This window comes from Thalia democratica, chromosome 1 (assembly GCF_965202585.1).
Source record: "Thalia democratica chromosome 1, ktThaDemo2.hap1.1, whole genome shotgun sequence".
NCBI classification, from domain to species: domain Eukaryota; kingdom Metazoa; phylum Chordata; class Thaliacea; order Salpida; family Salpidae; genus Thalia; species Thalia democratica.
This window is the reverse complement of record NC_139165.1, coordinates 65,376,129-65,395,101: the sequence shown is the minus strand read 5'-3', so window position 1 is coordinate 65,395,101 and position 18,973 is coordinate 65,376,129. Positions and strand designations below refer to the sequence as shown.

The following is an 18,973-nucleotide window of genomic DNA, read 5'->3' as shown; positions in this document are numbered from 1 at the left end:
GACTTGTTGGCTGCTTTAGAGCCAGGTTACTTGATTACGAGCACTAAGAAGTGCTTCACTGATACAATGCATCCTAGAAGATAAAAATACAAACTGAGTTATCAGGAGCTTCTTTTTTGTCACTTTCAAGTAACATATGGGCAAATTCGAAGATAAAGACATCATATCTTTCTTTAACAGCTCATTGGTTAAATGAAAGGTTCGAGTACAAACACGAGTTTTGCACTGTAAGTAAATAGAAGGTTCTCACACTGGTTTTAATATTTGTGAAAACATAAAGGAGATGCTTGAAAATTAGGGTATTAGTATGAGCGCATTAACATTTTTTTGCGCGAAAATGCATTTAACATGAAGACTGGTATATTGATGTAAGAATCTTCTTCAGCACCCTTTTTTCAAATGCAAAATATTCTTTTATTTTTTAATTCCTTTATTATTTTAAAAATTTTCATCTTAAAATCCACTTTAAGGTAGAAAAAAAACAAATAATGGTAAAACAATCCTGAAAATTTATAGTTATTTTACTATTTAAATCTAACAACTTTTTTTAAATCAAATATCAGATCTTTAACACAAAATACCATAATAACTAGATTAAACAATTTAATTATAACTTAGGCATTTTTATAAAATTATGAAAAAAGTTTCATTCGGATTAACTAACTTGTTCAACTACTAAAACAGAATAAAGTGTTTAAGTTTTAAAACTTGTTTAATTTTTTATTCATTTTCAGTCAACGTTTAAGTAAATTTATTGATTTTATTTTTTTATCAAAAAAAAAACATGTTTTGTGAGCGTTTGACTAAGAAAATGAAACAATTAGTTATTGTTAAGTTGGCAAAACATTTTAAAATTGAAGAATATACTATTTATTTAAATAAATACTTTTAATTATGAAAAAAAAATTAAATGTAAGACAAAAAAGTGTATGAATAAAAATCAAAACCACTTTATTCACAGTAAGCTATCAAAAACATATGAAACATACTAATAAAATCACTATTCTTGTCAGACAGTTTTGTTGTACAAATAATAGCTTTTAGGCAAAAACATATAATTGATGAGCTTTAAATACTGCATGTAAACTGATAAATATTATCCAATAAAATAAAAGTATTAAAAAAATTGAAAAACAAAAAGCTGAAATAGTAACATTTTTTCCTAGTATTGATTAAAAATGAAATAGCTTAATTCGAACATTGATCAAACAAAAAATGTATTATCTTTACAAAGTAAAACAGCTGTAAATTGAAAAACAATTAAATTTATTTATTAAAGTATTCCAACTCTGTGACATCAAAGTATAATCTTAAAAACACATTATACTTTTCAAACAAAGTTAGAAAAATTTGAATCAAAACAACTTTTGAAATGGATTACGAGATTTCGGCTTAGGTTTTATTTGTTCCTGGGTTGTTGTCCTACAATTAAATAAGTATTAACATTTGGTTATGATGAATATGTAATATCTTAACTTAGTATAAACAAAATTTGTATAACTTGTATTTAATAGAAAAAGCAAGCTAAATGTAATTATTTTAAAGGAAAGAAGGCTTAAAATTACTAAAAATATATTCAAAAAATAAAAGAGAAGTAATGATCTAAATGCGTTTATTTATCTTAAAATGAAACTATTAAAAATTTCAAAGTTAAATATAATGCTAATTAATTACTTGTTATCATTGTCGCTTATCGTACTAACTTCTGTTATTCTTGCTTCCACTCCTTCGATTAACCCTTTTACTGAATCCTGTTGTTGAATAAATTGTTTTAAGTAATTTATTTTTAAAACAAAACAAACATAATGGTTTTATATAATTTTAATATATTTAATTAAAAATTTTAAAACTAAATGTTCAAAAACTAATTTTAATAAACTTAAATCATTTAAAATCACTAATATTGGATGTTTCAAGTATAATTTGGAATATAACGAAAAAATGAACTAAAAGCTGACTTGGAAAGCAATGGTGTTTAACAATATAGAAAATTATTGGTCATTGTAAAATGGTTAAATTAAACTCTAACTGGATACTTCTACAGAATCCTGTTAATTCTTAGTAGCTATTTAAAAAACTAAGAAAATTAAAAAATTGAAAGATGTAAATAAAACTTGAAAGAATAGCATGCATGATATTTGTTTTAAAAATTAAGTATATAAAAAAAATTTAAAACATGTTTTAGTAACATGTCTAAAAATAGTTTTGTACCCACATAATATTTTATTTTCAAGCATTATAAGGAAAAGTTAATATTGTATTTTTTCTAGTTGAACAATAAACAGGTCTAAACTTATATACATATAACAGACTAATCATCACAAATATATTTAACAGATTATCAAAACAAAAAGTGTTTGACTCTATGGAAACTAAATTTTGGTAAAGAATTTTTTTTTAAACTAAAAAGAATGGTGTGATGTAACTTAAAACTGCGAAAACCAATAAACTTTAAATTGCTATTTCAATTTTACTTATTTTCTACAAAAAACTTATAAAACTTCTGAAAATACTATTGAGCGTAAGCTCGTTTGCAAAAACTGTTTAGAGATAAACAACAGGGTTGCCTTATTTATTTGAGAAATTTCTTTAAGGTTTTCTCAATTTTTCCAGGTTTTTAAAAGTACACGCTTTTGGGCTTGTTTTTAGTTTAAAGCTAACTTTAAGGTTAAAAAATGTGCTAAGTAGTATAATAACATTAAACAGATACTGTAAAGCTACTTTAAATGTGTTTTTTTAATAAAAACATTTTGATAATGACAATTTTTTTTTAATCTATATGGCTGATTTTTTGTATCAAATTAAAATTTTACTACTTACTAGGTAAAAATTGTTTAAAATTTCAGTTCTTTTTCAAAATTTATAAAATTCCAGGTTTTTATTAGCGTTAATTGTCAAATTCCAGGTTTTTCCAGGATTACAGGGTTTTTGGCAACCCTGAAACAAGTATGTAAATTAAAATAAAAACTTGAATCAAGTTTTATATGACAAACTAACGATTAGATGAGAAACTGGTTCTGGTTGTAGCGAATTTAACTCGGTAAGAAGACATTTAAGTGCAGGCAAACAACTACCTTGAAGAAGGCTCTCGTTTATAACTGTATTATTTCAAATAATCCTTAACTGGTTTTTACAATTTTTTTATCTACAATTTTACTTTCAACATATAGTCTTTCTATAACTTAAGTTTTATTTGGAATCAAATATATCACATAAAAGTAGCATTAACAAAACATTTTACCTTAAAAAAATTAAAAGAATTAACTAAATTGTCGTTTTCTACGCAGTTTACTTTTAATTAAAATAAATGTTTTTGAAAAGAAAAAAATATGATAATTAAAAAATATGTGATACACTGTAAGTAAGCGTAACAGAAAATAAAAATAACTTTTGTGTGTGACTTATGAGCTGCTGTCAAGCATTTCAATATCAAGCATTTTTTGCTATGTACATAAATAAGAAAATTAAAACACTGATAAAATGTGTAGCATTGTTGTACTTATAAAAGTTAAACATTACATAGATGAAGTTCTTTTAAAACTATAAATGAAACTATAGCACCGGACTAAAAATAAAACTAATGAAGATTTGAGGAAAATGTAAACCAAACTAGTTTGAGTTTTTTACAACATTTTATAAATATATTTAAATTGAAAAATCTTTTATGAAAAACAGTATACACACCTATAAATATAGCATCTAGCTAAAAGTATTCGCCTACCAGTAGTTTAATAAGTTTTTAGAAACACAAAATTCAAAAATTAACTGTGGTGACGAAACGATCAATGTGTTGTCTCATAGTTTTTTAGTTTGAGTTGTTTTTTAATAAGCTAAGCATAGTGTATAGAACTATGTTATCTAAAAAAAAATATACTAAGTAAGCGTGTTATGTTTTATTTTTCTTATTTATAAAAATCTAATATCAATAATCTACTTAAAGATTATGTATTAAGAAGTATCTATTAAAAAAAAACAAATAAAAAATCTAACAGCAGCACAGTATGTTTGTATAAGCTTCAACAAGTGCATTGCACAAGTTCATCTTCTTTTCTACGTCAAATACAAGCTTGCTAGTAGCCGATATAATTGACAGATGGGGAATCAAAACTGTTATAAACCACCAAAATATTTACCAAAATTCTCTATTTTTAATTTAAGTAACTCAATTTAAAAAACGTTTAAAAGGCTTATTTTATCTTAAAAACTTCACTAATCAAAAGTTTTGTATGGTTTTACACTAATTTAGAACCCTTAATTATTTTAAAACTAACATTGGTCTCTGAATCGGGGATGCACCGAAGTCCCGTTCTCAGCGCAAATCAGAGCGACGCGCATCTGAACTTGGTGTGACGACAGCATGCTCTCCGCGTCACTGGTAGCCACGTCATCACCCATCGACCACGTCATCATGTTGCCCAAGTGCTTGATGACTTGTTCCATTGACTCGGCTGACACGTGGTGGTTTTCAGCGATGGTTGAAAACGTCGCTATTGTGGCCAGTCTGACTTTTCTGTAAAATTATTTGTTAATAAAAAACATTGTTAAATATCTATATTGTAACATAAAAACTATTAAAACAACAAAAACAACTTATTGAAGTTTAGGCAACATAAAAATCCTACAAAACCAACATGCAGTCGTCCAGTGAAAGGCGGATAAGGGTCGGTATGACAACGTCGTCAACCAGTTTCGCTTCCACGCTGTTCACGCTCAAACATGCCAGCAAGGTTGCTGTTCGAGCGCGCACCTGATCACATGTGCTTTGCGAGGAGGAAACGACAACTTTGGCGAGCAGCTCGTGGAGGCTGGGGTCGCAATCACGTAGCAACCGAAAAGAAATCACCACGCTTTGGAACTTTTCACCAGCACAACTGTTCTTTTCCAATGCTTGTAGTAAAAAATAGTGGGCTTCTTCTTCGCTGCCTTCAAGTCGCATCTGTAATGTGATCTCAGATGTAGAAACAAATATTTAAGATGACTAAAAGGAAGAAAAAGCGTTATTATCAAAAATATATTACGTAAATTTTTTAAACTGTCTTACAAAAAGTGTAGGATTTAACAATTTTAGTGATAATTTAAAACAAAACTATTAAATTTTTTTATTCTAAGGTTTAAAATTCTGCAAGAGTTAATGACTACCATAAAACTTAAAAACTCTAACTATATACATATATTAGCTAGCCTTAAATTTTTTCACAAAGATTACTCTAAATTATTTGTCAAATAGATTAACCGCACTTAATATATGAGTAAGTAAAGCAAAATACTTACTAATACTTGTTTGAAAGTTTGTAATTAAATTGTCATTATATTTTAACAAAATCAAACCTTAATACAATTTCGTAGCACTCCAACAGCATAAACAGGTAGTAAAGATGTTTCAAAGTTTGATTCATCAGTGACAAAAAGATTGCAAAGAAATGGCTTGAACTATATAATAAATGTTTATTTATTCTTAAATTAATACAAATACTCAACATTTCATCCAATATACGTAAAAAAAATATCTAGATTGAATAGTATAAAATAAACTGTTGCTATAGTTTATGTAGTAGATTAAGATAAAATATAAGATTATGATTACCAACCATTTTTTCTGTAAAAACCTTTCCAAATATATTACATAAACCGGATATAAGATCGATTAGTTTTTTCACAATCAGCTTATTTCTGAAGTTAATTTTCACAATTGTTCCAGATAAAATTGGTAAACTGTAAAAATAACAGTCATTTAGTAACAAAAATATTAAACTCATATATTGACATTTGTAACAATAATGAAGTTTAAAGACATTTCAAATCTTGAGAATTTTAATTTTATTTATATAAACATTTTAATTAAAAACGAAACTTATTTCAAAATTAACTAACAATTCTTCTTTTAACCACGATATTACGCCCAAATCAGTATGCTGACTTGATAATTTATTATTTAAAATATCTTTTAAATCTACTATTTCATCATCATTTAAACCAAGACATGTTTGGATAATATCATCTTCGTTATTACTTTCTTCGGTTGCAACTTCTTTTTCAGAAGATTGGGATTTTAAAACTTCCTCGAATTCTTATAAATATAATAAGTTACTAAAGTACAAAAAGGTAATAAAAAACCTACTTATTATGTGTATGATACGACTCATGTGCAATTTAACTTACCATGTTTCAGCTTAAATTTTGAATCTTCACTCATGACCGACATGATTGCGTAGACAAATACATAAGGAATGTATTGAACTAGCGTTGACAAATGCCTACAGCATTCTGGTTCAATTAACACTTCATTTGAAGCATGATTCTGTTGAAATTAAATATACAAACTAGTAGTTTTACGAAACTGGTCGTAGTTTAATTATTTGTGTCCCTATTGCGACTTAATGCACTTTGGCTTACAACGTGTCAGTTAAAATTTGAAATATTTATTTATAAGTTATAACATACATGAATGCTTAATTTAATACAAAGGGAATACTTACTTCATGAAATTAGTTTAAGCTAAGAAACGAGCGTTAAAAACTATTTTTTTAAATTATTGTATGTTTATAACATAATTAACACAGTGAGTAGTAAAAAGAAATATATAAAACTGTATCTAATATTTTGTTTAAATCCGTTTATAATAAGTTAAAAGATAAACTATGAGTGAGCATAAATTAGTCAACAATGTTAACGAACTCATTAGTTTATTAGATATTAATTATTATGCTTAACGAAGTAAATTCTGATAACGATATTATTTACAAAATACAGTAACCTCTCACATCTTTACGCACTCGTGACGTTACGCATTCTCGTTTAGTTACGCATTTTGGAATTCTAAAAAAATCTAAAAATAATAATTTTAATTTTTTTAATATTACACAAATTACGTTTATTGTATATTTTTAATTTAAAATGTGTTTTTAAATGCTAATTCACCTCTCTATGTCTTTAGACTTTGTTAACTTATGTTCCTTGACTAAGTGATAAACATTTAGTTATACCTCAGTATATCAGAAATTTTGTTAACAATAAGAGATTAAATTAAAGTTCTAAAAGAAATATGACTGTGTTAAATATTGAAATAATGAGAGTTTAAAACACAAATAAATAGTACATCACTATTGCCCTATATATGAATAAACACCATTTTTTAATTGTAAACAAATGCCTAGTTATAAATTGTATTTGCTAAGTAGAATAGAATATAAATGTTAAGTATCAAATAAGTAAAATATAAATAAAGATAAAATCTACTTATTACTAAAGTTAGTAAAAGTTTTCTACTAGTATTATTATTATATATATTTTTTAATGTTTTTTTAATATATGTATAGTTTTATCATTTGTTTTCATATTTATAAATAAAGTAAACAAGTTGTTAAAGTTGAAAAGTCCCCAGTCTGCTTATAACTAGAGGCAATATCAAAAAACAGCCATTATAGTAAGTATATTTGCTACCTCTCGTATCTTTACGATCTCTCGTATTTTTACGCACTTTTTCTTTGGACACAATGTGCGTAAATAAGCGAGAGGTTACTGTAAATTAAAATTATAAAATGTACTAATGTACTTAAATAAATCATAAGAATAGTTTTTTAATATAAGTTTTATAAATTAGTATAAATATTAAAAAATTTCTTTAAATTAGCTTACAAATGTTTAAATGTTTAATCTACTTAAAATACTAATTAATTTTATTGTATACTTGAATCAATTAACTAAAAGAATAAAAAATAAAACTTTCATCGAACTAACGTCAAAACGCTGTAAAAGTTTGTTTCCAAAACTTTGACATAGAGAATCCTGTTGGATAGAAAATAAGCAAAATGAAGGAAAAAGAAATTTAGCTACGACATCTGTGCAATCTTGATCGTTCATAACCTTCCACAAACATTCTTCTGCCTGAACCATTTACTTAAAATTATTTAAAATGAAAAAACAAATAAAAGGTTTCTCATTAGCTAAAGAGCAGCGATAAAGTTCTTTGTTTTTGATAAAAATTTTAATACAGTGTTAGCTAATAAACTTATAATTCATTTAGAAACTATAAAAGTACGTTTTAAACAAGAGGTAGGCAATTTTTTTGTCGAAGGGCCAGATTTACAAAAAAATGTTTAGTCTACGTTGTTAACAAGTTACTTCGCGGGCTGCGCAAAGTTAAAGTTTATACAAAAAAAAAGTTTTAATGCAATTGATCTTTTAATAAGCACTAAAAAGTACTGAAAATCTAAATAAAAGCTTGTTGGTTATAAAAATCGTTAGTTTATGTGTTTTGCACAAGTTATTTTCCAGCTAAAATTACGTGGCAGTCCATTAATTTCTATTTGGTCGGTCGTACGTTGCCCACCCCTATTTTAAACAAAATATAATAATTTAATGTAAAACAATATTTTTAAGAAAATTATTTTACAAATTGAATAGTAAGCGTGAAAAAGTTAGTAAGTATAATAGCTTTCAAACTACAACAAAAATTCAATTAATTAATAAAATAAATTGATTTTTTTATGCTTTAACACGTTAAATTAAAAAAATTATAATGTATCTGGCTAGTTTTAATCTTTTATTGTTAATTTTATTTTTTTAAACATATAAACAACTTTAAAACTTTTTTAATTATTAATATAGTAACTTCGTATGCTTAACTAAACACTTTTTTGAAAATTAGTAAAACAAAAAAAAGGGTTTAATATTTTTGTTCTTATCAACTATTTTTAGATTAATATATTTGACTTTAAAGAGCTGTACTTTTTATTACTTTATTTTAAAGTGTATAAAAACCTTTCTATATTTTTCAGTTTCTGAAAGAAAAACAAAAACAATTGATAATGATTTAACTACAGACTGTTTTACTTCTTTTGTTCGTTCTTCCTGCAGTATTTGCTCCAAAATCGAGTAAATCAATGACGACCTTATCTCAGCCTAAAAAGTATAATCATTAAAGCTTTATTTATAGAGCATTACAATTTTACAGCATATGTTAGCTATTGTTTAAAGTTTTTAATAAAGAATCAAATAAAGTAAGTTTCGTTAAAATTTTTTTACGTTGTAACAATAAAAAAGTCTTACTATGCTTAAAAAAAGATTTGCAAAAAAATGTTATAATGATACTCGAGTCTTAAATTATATTTTAAACCAGAGTTTTCTAAAAAGCATTAATGTGTGATAAGTGAAGAGACATTTAAGTTAACTAAATAGTAAGGAAAAACAAATAAATCTTATTTTATAACGTACAATACATGTTATAGATGTTTTAGTTAGTTGTTACTAGCAAAATTTATTTAACTCTACTACTTAAAAATATGTGTTTGTATTGAATTTTTTATCAATACTTAATAATCTAGTATGCACAGAACTTTCTCTTTGCCACTTGTTTAAAAAAACTTTGAGGGTAACTTCTATTTTTATAGTTAGTGTTGTTATTCATTATAAACAAAATACCTAAGTACTTTTACTAACTTATAAAAATAGATTACATAAGCATCTTTGACTCATACCATATTCAAATATAAATTTAATATAAAATGAAGTTAAGTTGATACTAATTTAATAATTCTTGAAGATTCTTTAAGTATAAATGTAGATATATTGCAATCTTATTTGTCGAAAAGCTTACTTAGTTTTTTTAACAAAACGCTATCTCAATGACAAAAGTAATTGTGGTAAATGTTTGAGATTTATTATTTACAAAAAAACAAAGACAATTGCAAAGTCCGCAAATGTCCTGCATTTTCTTTTTACAGGGTTCATGCACAAAAGTTTTCAAACTTAGCCTGACATTTCTTAATTTAGATTGATACTAACATTTTCCCCAATGTGGGCAATATTGCTCTTTAGGTACAACTTTGGCTATCATCGGGTCGGTGTTAACGATAAGTAAGTCGAAAAAAAAGTTAGTTAGTAATTGACTAGTAATGAGGAAATTAAAAAAAAATTGCCAAGGGGGCTTTAATGAAAATGAGTTTGGGAAACCCTGTCCTAACCTTTGTTGGTCGGTGCCTGCCTAGTTGATATTATAACTAAACGAAACGACATAAACTGTTAGATAAGTTGTAGTTAGGTAGTATATTCATAAAAGAAGTTTCTCGTACATTTTTTGTTTTTCAATTCTCATTATTTTTAAAGTTATGGTTCCCGAAAAATATCAAAAAATATTAAGTTTTCGGAACTTGAATTGTTGTGTAACTGCTGCAGACATAATAAACAGACAGTACTTTACAGAGAATACTGCAACAAAAACAAATTTGTGTTTAGAAATAATTTCACTATAAGCAAAAAAAATATTTTTTTTTTGAAACTCAGAAATTTTCAAGCATTTGTACTGACAAAAAAATACTGACAGTTTGCATTAAAAGCCAGATAATTGTTTCGAAAGAAAATTAAAACTTAACAATCTACTCAAAAAGACTCTGAAAATTTCAAGCTTTTGAACTGAAAAAAACTGACATATTACCACCTTTTCCAAAAAAAACTTATTTATCCTGACGCGCGAGAATCCTGTTATTTTGAATTATCAAATAACTAAGATCATTTTATCACTAACTCATTTATACAGTCGCCCACTTTGCAGAAATTAAAAAATAATCGGGCCCTTTTTTAAGTAATGCCCCTTTACAAGTTGATAACCCGATTACTTTTTTGACCAAATACTAATTGTTGCCCTCTGATATCGCCTACTAAAACAAACTCTTATTTAGATTATTCAAATAAAAGATATAAATATAGAGGTTTAAATGTTACCTTATACCAAATACGATATTTGTTAAACTTAATCAGTTTTTTTTTGAAGTTTTGTTGCAAAAATTTACTGCTACCTAGAAAAAACCACCCATCTTCATCCAACTTACAAACTTTAAAATATTTTTCAAAGAAATCTTTACTAAATATAAAACTCGAGTTTTTTGTTGATTTTTTAAAACCAAGCTACTTTCATGAAATCAAGTCAAAGAAGTTATTGAATAATTCTTAGCATAAAATAGAAACAGGTAAATAGTTTCATTTACAGAAATATATAAATCTTAGCAATATAATGTATCATATTTAACAATTTAAATTATAGTGTTTTTTTTTTCCTAAAGTTAATCACTCAATTGTAAACAGTACTGTTCATCACATCAATTTACCTTAACTAGTAACCTTGTTATAATTTTATATGATTATTATTAAATTTTCAAAAGGGTTTCTTTTACCTTAACTAATATTCAATAGCTATATATTCATTCTTTTTTGATATACTGAGTTATAAAAAAGACAACTTAATTTACAGTAATGGACGCTTAAAAGTACCATCTGTTTACCTGGTGTGAACGAAGCTTTTTGTTTAGTAATCTACTGTTCAAACATTTTGAAAACTTTGGAAATCACTCACTTTTTAAAATCATTGAAAAAACCTCTGATTCTAGCAGAAAACTAATTTCATTTAACTAGTTAAAAACTTTATTAACTATGTCGAATTTATTTTATCAAAAATAATTACAAAGGAAAGGGAACAGATGTGATTTATTATGCTTACCCAACAATGCTAATTAACATTTTTTAATTTTGTTACTAAATTTACGTTAATCACACACACGTTTGTGCGACTTTTCTTATATGTAACTTTTAAGTTTCAAATAACTTTTACTGCTGCTTATTTGCTGTCAAAAAATATAGAAGTATAATTAGTTATTTAGGTAAAAACAATAGTTAATGAAAAACTAATTGATATCCTGAAAGTAACTAAACTTTAAATAACAAAACTTTTGTACCATAATAATTTCAAATTTGTAATAAAATTCATTTTAACTATGAAAAATTTAAGTAAGTAGAAAAACGTATATACCCGCAAGTAAGGTGAAATTGCTCCACAAGTTTCTGCGATCAGTTGTCTTCTTTCTGCGTGCTTGTGACCTATCTGCTCCCAACACTGTGGCAACAACTCCTCTTCAGTTCGAAGCTTTCCTGCATGCTTTGCATAAGACACGCATCCTTGCAAGATCATCTGCCTGTAAAAGGGTGTATTAAATGCAATAAAAAAAAATTGCTAGACAAAAATATGTTGCTGTTTAATTGTAGCGCACATTGAACTCAAGGCAAATATAAATCTAGAAAAGAAAATAAAAAGCAAAAACTTATAAAGTCGAGAATAAAATCATAAAAATTAAAAATCACGTTTTATAGCTTTTCATTTACTCTTACTCTATTATACATTTAATTGCTCATGTATAAGTTTAAAAATATTAGTAAAACTTGTTAATTTTAAGGTTTTGATATTTATGCCACTTTTTTTTATAACTTATTTATAGTTACAGTTTCAGATTACCTTTAAATAATTTTTTTATAGTTAAACAATGTTTTATACATTTATATGTTTTCTTACACTAGTTTGTTTTAATCGATAGATTTTTACTTTTTTTCAATAACAAAAGTTTAAAAAATATATAAACATTTATTTTACGATTTTAATTGTTAGGTTTAAAGTTGATTTATAATTAGTACCTTTGCAAAACATTTGGTTTTTTGATAAGATTAAATAGCAAATTAAGCATTTTGTTACGGGTTTCTTTGTCTTCATGTAAAGAAGCAGTCGCAAGCAAAATTGGTAACAATCTGTCTCTTTTGGTTAGTAATACAATTGGTAAAATTTGTGGGATTGATCGAGCTACACAAGACACAAATTCTTCTGAAGTTTTGCAAATGTTCCTTACCTTTAAAATATTTTAATTTATTTAGTTTTACAATTAACTATTCTTTACTCTGTGTAGTCATCATAAGTTGGCAAAATAAAAAAATACCTCTTGTTTAAGCCACTGATCTTCAACTTGTAATGTATAATTGTTGTTTGTTGTCAACTTTTTCCAGAAAGAAACTGGTACATACCTTTAACATGTTTTGAAATGAAATTGAATATACTTTAAAACTAAAGTTGACAATTATAACATATGTCTATATCCAATTATATAATAAGCTACAAAATATTATTTTTTAATCAAAAATTTTAAATTTTCAGTTATAATTAAAAACTTTTAATATTTAGTTTTTAGAAAAATATTTCAACTTTTGAAACTTTAATTTTTAATTTTTACACAAAACTGAAAATTTAACCTTTCCTGAAATACATCTGACAGACTATCATCTTTATGTATTAAGTTTTCCTTGTTTTCGTCAATTAAACTATTTTGGGATACACTTGGTGTTAATTGAAATTCAGTTTGACAAGCGATTTCTACCGATTTGTTTGATTGCTGCTGTTGAATGGAATCACAACAAATCTCACTGCTAATAAATTTATATTTTTCCAAGTTGAAAATTTTTTAGTTTATAACTTTTTTTAAACCAAAGACAATGTGCTTGAAAATTATTAAGTTCTTTATTAACTTCCAAATCTTACACAAATATATATTTGTTAATGACATTTATGTTTCAAAACTCAAGTATCTCGGTGGTTATAACATTTATTAATTACCTCTTCAAATGACTTTTGATGTTTAAATAAGATTGATTTTCTTTTTGTAGCTTTTCAACAGTTTCTTCAAACTAAAATTGTTTCTTTTTTTTAATTATCAAACCTTTAGTATGCTATAATATTTTAATGATAATAGTAATTTTACTTGTAACTAAAGTCACCTTAAAATTTAGGTAATAGCTAGAAATAAATACTTGTGGTTTTTAAAAAGATTATAAAATAAGAAACAATATGAAAAGAAACTATACTTTCTTTCATTTACTATAGCATAGTCTTATGAAAGATATTATAAAACTGTATAAAATTATTATATAAACATTTATTTGATATGTAAAATAAAACTCAAAACAAATTAGAGACTTAAATAGCAGTACTTTTAATTTACTACTTCACATTTTTAAGTAAAAGACTTCTTTATTAAAACTTCACACTGCAAAAGTTTACTATTAAACTCTTCGTTAAATTTTAAAATTCATTATCTATTTGTAGAAGACAACATTTATGTATTGAATATAACGCTTAAATCAGTCCAGGACACAGTCAATTTTCTGTTTGTAAGTTCTATGGCATCAAGTAAATAAAAAAATGAAATGGTTGTTTAGAAAAATCAACAAATTTTTATTGCACAACATATAAGTTTAAAATACTTTCAGGTTCAAAACCCATCATCAATAAACTTTAAATAAAGTAGTAGAGTTCTAATCATTTGATTTTTTTATTCAGATTATAGAAGTATAGTAAGATATCATAGTTTTATTAGAACTAAGGACTGTTAATATTGTATTGTTTTATTGTAAAATGTTACTAGGCTTTAAGTGAGTTAAACATATCGAATTCAATGTTTACGATCCACTTTTTTTTAATTATCAGGGTTGCCACAGATCAAGCTGAAAAAAACTTCTCGACCTTTCCTGACTTTTCTAAATCAAATTTTTAATTAAAACCGAATAAAAAATAGATAACCGAATACTTGAAGTTGTGTAAAGTTTTCAATCTTATGTTTATGCAGGTTAAAACAACAGTTATTTTGCTGATTTTTTTTTTATAAAACAACATTATCAAAATAGAGTTGTTAGTGATGGTAAACTTTCTTATTAAGAGCATGTATATATAAAAATTCTTGACTTTTTTTTTCGAAAAACTGTTTTTTTTTTCTGACTTTTCCTAATTTTCCTGACTTTGTGGCAACGCTGAATTGTAATCAAGATGCCTACACACAAAAATATATGTTGGGTATATTAATTATTTCACCTTCTGCAAATTCATAGGAAGGAAATTAGTTTTAATCTTAAAATAAGCTCGTGTAAACTACATCGTATTGTTTAAAATAACTTTGCGTGGTAAACAAATCTATCAAGTATAAACTTAAATACTAATAAAACGTACTGTAAGAGTTTTTAAGTTTTCAAAATAACATTTATTTATAAAAATATGGTTAAAATGATTGTTTTAATGCTCGCTTAAGTAAGCTCATACTAGTTAGTAAAAACATAAACAACTAATAATGACTAATCAACAGTAAAAAGCTGATAGTAAAAGTAGACAATCTAATAAGAATGAAATCATTTCATGTATTTTACCTTTGTTATTAATTCTTTTTGCAGTGATATTTCTTTTTTCAAGTCATCACTGTTGTTATCAGATACTTTTGTGTTGCATCTGTAAAGAGACAACAGACTAAGAGGTTTTGAAATATTTAACCCGACGTCATGCCAGTCTTCGAAATCCTTAATCAAAATATTGTATGTTAAAGTTTAAAAAAAGTTATATAAACAGTTTTGATTTAACCTCCCAACAGTAAACTAATTAAACAAACTCAATTTAACTTTTAGAAATAATTTCTAATTAATATTTATAAAAATTAATCATATCTAACTCATTTAATTGTGTAGTTTTTAAGTTAAGTTTAGCTAAACCAGTACGTGACTTTTTTAGCTAAAAAGCTATTTGTTTAAATATAAAGAATAAAAATTTTCAAGAAGTAAAACTTTAAGAGTTGAGAAGGTTTAAACTTTAAAAATTATTTTAAGCTGTTAAGTTTTATTTTATAGAAATTACTTTTTTTAAATCCTTAATTGTGATTAAGTTATTCAACTATTTTTGCTAAGTAGAATTCAGAAAAAAAAAATTATTGACTTTTATCTAATATTTTAACTTGAATTTTTAACCAAAATTTTTAAAAGGCTGCAAAAATTTAATTGCACATTGGTTTATAAAACTTTTGCAAGAAAAAGCTGTACAATTTTTTAATACAATTTTATAGAAATAGTTTAATATAATATAGAATGCGTCATATAAAATTATTAAAAATGTATATTTGTAAAATCAGTTGTACAGTTTGAGCAACTTAACAAAAACTATCAAAAGTATAGATATTTTTTTAAGTCTTTCCAAATTCCTGATGTTTAATTAGTTCCTTATATGCTTATGATTCAAATACTTTTTTTGGTTTATTTTAAAGCAAACACTTCCTAATATAAGAATACCTGATCTTCATTTTCTTCGCAAAAGGTTATTGAAGAGAGAGTGTAGTTTTGCTCAAGCAAATATTCGTTGACCAGAAAATTAAGTGCACGGCACTCATATGGCTCTGGATTTTTGTTTTCGTCTAACCGTTGCACTTTATGTTCGGTTTGTTCATTGTCAGTTTTTTTGTTTGACTGAAACTTTTGATCCTTTGCACGCTCTAATAGAGCAGTTATAACTATTTTTTATCAAAATTCATAATTTAAAATACATTTAATGTTTTTTCGTTATTACAAACGAACGCATCATTTTAGTATCTAAAATATATCCATAAAAAACATGATAAATTTACTGAAATATTTTATCTAATTTGAAAGCTCTGCGAAATATTTTTTAAATATTATAAAAAGATTTAAAAGCTTGAAATCTTACCACTTAATTCAGTCAGACTAGTTCGGAGGTTCTTTATAGTTTCTTTAGCTTTTCGTAGCTCAAACTCTAAAACTGTTGATCTTATTAGTTATTACTTGAATAAAGCAAACTTTTAAAATATTTTAATCTAATTTTTTAGTTAACTTTGTCATGAATTTAGATAAAAGTACATAACACCAGAAACTATGAATTTTATTAAAAATTACTAACCAGCAACTCTGTCTTCTGTTTGTAGCCTGCTATCATCAGAAAGTTGCTGTTGACCAATTTCAAACGAATCAAACGAACTCAAACTTCCCATTTTGTCTAAATAGATCATAATAAAAAAGAGAGAGTAACGTATAAAAATGGAATTTATTAATCAGAATTTGATTTTTAAAGTAATTTTTTGAACTTGTTTTCAAAATCAAGATCTTTTTGTAACCAAAAGTAAAACATTATAAAACATAAAACTAATTTTACAGCATCTGAGTTTTGTGCACACGCATAAGTTTTAAAAAAAAAAAAATTTTTAATTGATTTCAGTTATTGTAATAAACTTAATATAGTTTAAATCGAATTTAAAATTTATACTTTGTTGTATAAATAACATTTTCCGTACTCATCATAGTGTAGTTGATAAGTAAAAACATTTAAAAATAATCACAAAAAATATCATTCTAAAAACTTACTTTATACAAATATAAATCAAAATCTTCTATTAAAAATTAAATATATCTAAATATCTATTAAAAATATCTAAATATTGTTATCTATATAAATCCTCAAAAAGTTTAGTAGTTTACAAATTATTGTAAACAATGCAACAAAATTGATTCATTATTAAACTTTATACAAATATGTAGGTAATCTAAAACAATTATGGATATAAAAATGTTAATATTTATTTAACTTTACAATTTTCAGTTCACTGCTAGTAAATATATGTATAAAAGTTTAACAAGTAAAAGCTGGTAAAAAGATAATTAGTTTTAGATTTTGACAAAACTGTCTTGAAATACTAAAGTTTTGCAGTGCTAAATCACAGCTTTTTCTTATTTAGAATCGACATAAATATTTTCAGTTGGACAAAGTCTATGAATTTTCAACTTATTATTTTTTAATTTTTAATATACTCCAGCTTTTTAGATCAACCTTCAGGAATATTTTAGGATAAAACTATTAGCAAGCAATACAAAGGTATTTTAAACTATCGAAACTTTTATTTTTTGTTTTTACAATCAGCTAACCTATTCATAGACTCTTAGTAGTTAGTTATAGAAAATATAATTTTAAAATTAGAATATAAGATTTATAGAGAATATAACAAATATTTGAGTAGTAATTTTAAAGGCTAAAACAACTAAAACAATAATATCAATTCTATAGTCAATTAAATTAGATTATTAAAGTTTATATAGATGCGTTTAAATTCAAACACTTCGCACATCTATTTTATTGAACAAAATTAATCAAACGTTTTTTAATGCGCTCTATACAGTTAGTTCACTAACCACTAACTTAATCAATATAGTGATGTTTATAACAAGGATACTATTTATAAAAACAATTTAAAGGTAAGTTTTCTGAAAATCGAAGAATGGACTCTAGTTTTTTTGTTTAATTTATCAAACAAATTAAACTTCTTCATCTCAGTTTAAAAAATCACTTTACTTAATTAAAACCAAAAAACATTTTTAGTGTACAATATTAATACTTTTGAACTATAAGTTGTAAAAAAAATATCAGCTTTATAAAAAAAATTCTTACAGTTTTAGAAACTCAAGAATTTTACAAAAATGACTAAAAAAAAAATCATTAAGTAAAATACTATTTTAAGAACTCTGACAATGTCTTCAAACTAGTTGCTGATTTGTTTTTCAACGTGTTTGCTATTCTATTTGGATATTGTTATAAAGATACTTTTGCAGATTCTAACTAAAGAGGCAAAAAAATTGTGATACCTTATTAAAAGTTTGACTATTCTAGAAGTATAATTTGTATACCAAATTTATTTTAATATAAAATATTAGCTTATTTTTATGTTAGACTTAAAAAATTCAAATTTTATTATAAGATTTTATTGTCTAGTCTAGTATTTTTTAATCATAATAATTAATTTATGAAAGTACTTATTTTACAAATTATAAAGAAATAAATGTTTAGAATTTTTTTAAACTTTAAAAAAACTAATCTTAATACCAATTTATCATGAACTTCTTACAAAACTAATTTAATCACTGCAGTTTTTCGATTTGTAATAACCAAGAAACTAAATTACTAAGAATACTAAAATTTATGAAAAGCACAAGCGTATTCTAGATTTTTAAAAATATTTTCATATTTCTAAAACCCTTTCTTTTATTTTTAAGTAATAACAAAAATTACAAAATAACTAACATAATGAAGCATTTACTTGTGCTTCCATTTGAGACTCAAAATTAGTAGGATTAGAAAAAAAATCCCTTAAATTTTGTAACTCTATACCTCTTTCCATACATTCGGTATAGAGTTCAAGAGAAGACAGCATCATTTTGTTTTCTAGTAAAAATTCTCCAATTTGTTCCATACTTTGCTTTGTAAAATCTTTTTTGTTTTTAAAAAGATTAGGTTTTTCAGGAGATTCTTCATTTTCATCGAAGGGATTCATTATGGTAATTTTGCAAATAAACT

The 18,973-nt window shown here is 25.0% G+C and overlaps 1 protein-coding gene across 2 annotated transcripts; it reads right to left on the bottom strand.

Moving 5' to 3' along the window:
* Positions 1–1,055: 1,055 nt before the first annotated feature.
* Positions 1,056–18,971, bottom strand: LOC145835209 (RAB11-binding protein RELCH-like). 2 transcript variants are annotated; one of them, XM_082942807.1, is made up of 22 exons: positions 18,701–18,971; positions 16,532–16,627; positions 16,322–16,393; positions 15,910–16,109; positions 15,004–15,150; positions 13,424–13,494; positions 13,063–13,236; positions 12,753–12,837; positions 12,457–12,665; positions 11,801–11,963; positions 8,761–8,901; positions 7,738–7,884; positions 6,160–6,298; positions 5,872–6,067; positions 5,589–5,712; positions 5,329–5,430; positions 4,632–4,936; positions 4,272–4,510; positions 3,991–4,107; positions 2,998–3,098; positions 1,675–1,751; positions 1,056–1,422 (listed from the first exon to the last, which is right to left on the bottom strand). In XM_082942807.1, exons 1-22 carry the CDS (start codon positions 18,948–18,950, stop codon positions 1,356–1,358), a joined length of 3,222 nt encoding a protein of 1,073 aa, XP_082798933.1. In that variant the 5' UTR covers positions 18,951–18,971; the 3' UTR covers positions 1,056–1,355. The 2 variants fall into 2 exon arrangements, with proteins under 2 accessions (XP_082798933.1, XP_082799004.1); XM_082942878.1 differs by having other exon boundaries at positions 1,704–1,751.
* Between the last annotated feature and the right edge of the window lie 2 nt (positions 18,972–18,973).

Excerpts from the sequence above, each read along its gene's own strand:
- LOC145835209 (XM_082942807.1), bottom strand. The coding sequence starts at position 18,950 with ATGAATCCCTTCGATGAAAATGAAGAATCTCCTGAAAAACCTAATCTT. Across the intron at positions 8,902-11,800 it reads CAATTTCACCTTACTTGCGG|GCTGAGATAAGGTCGTCATT; the intron begins GTATATACGTTT and ends TATACTTTTTAG. Across the intron at positions 4,511-4,631 it reads CTTTCACTGGACGACTGCAT|AAAAGTCAGACTGGCCACAA; the intron begins GTTGGTTTTGTA and ends ATAATTTTACAG.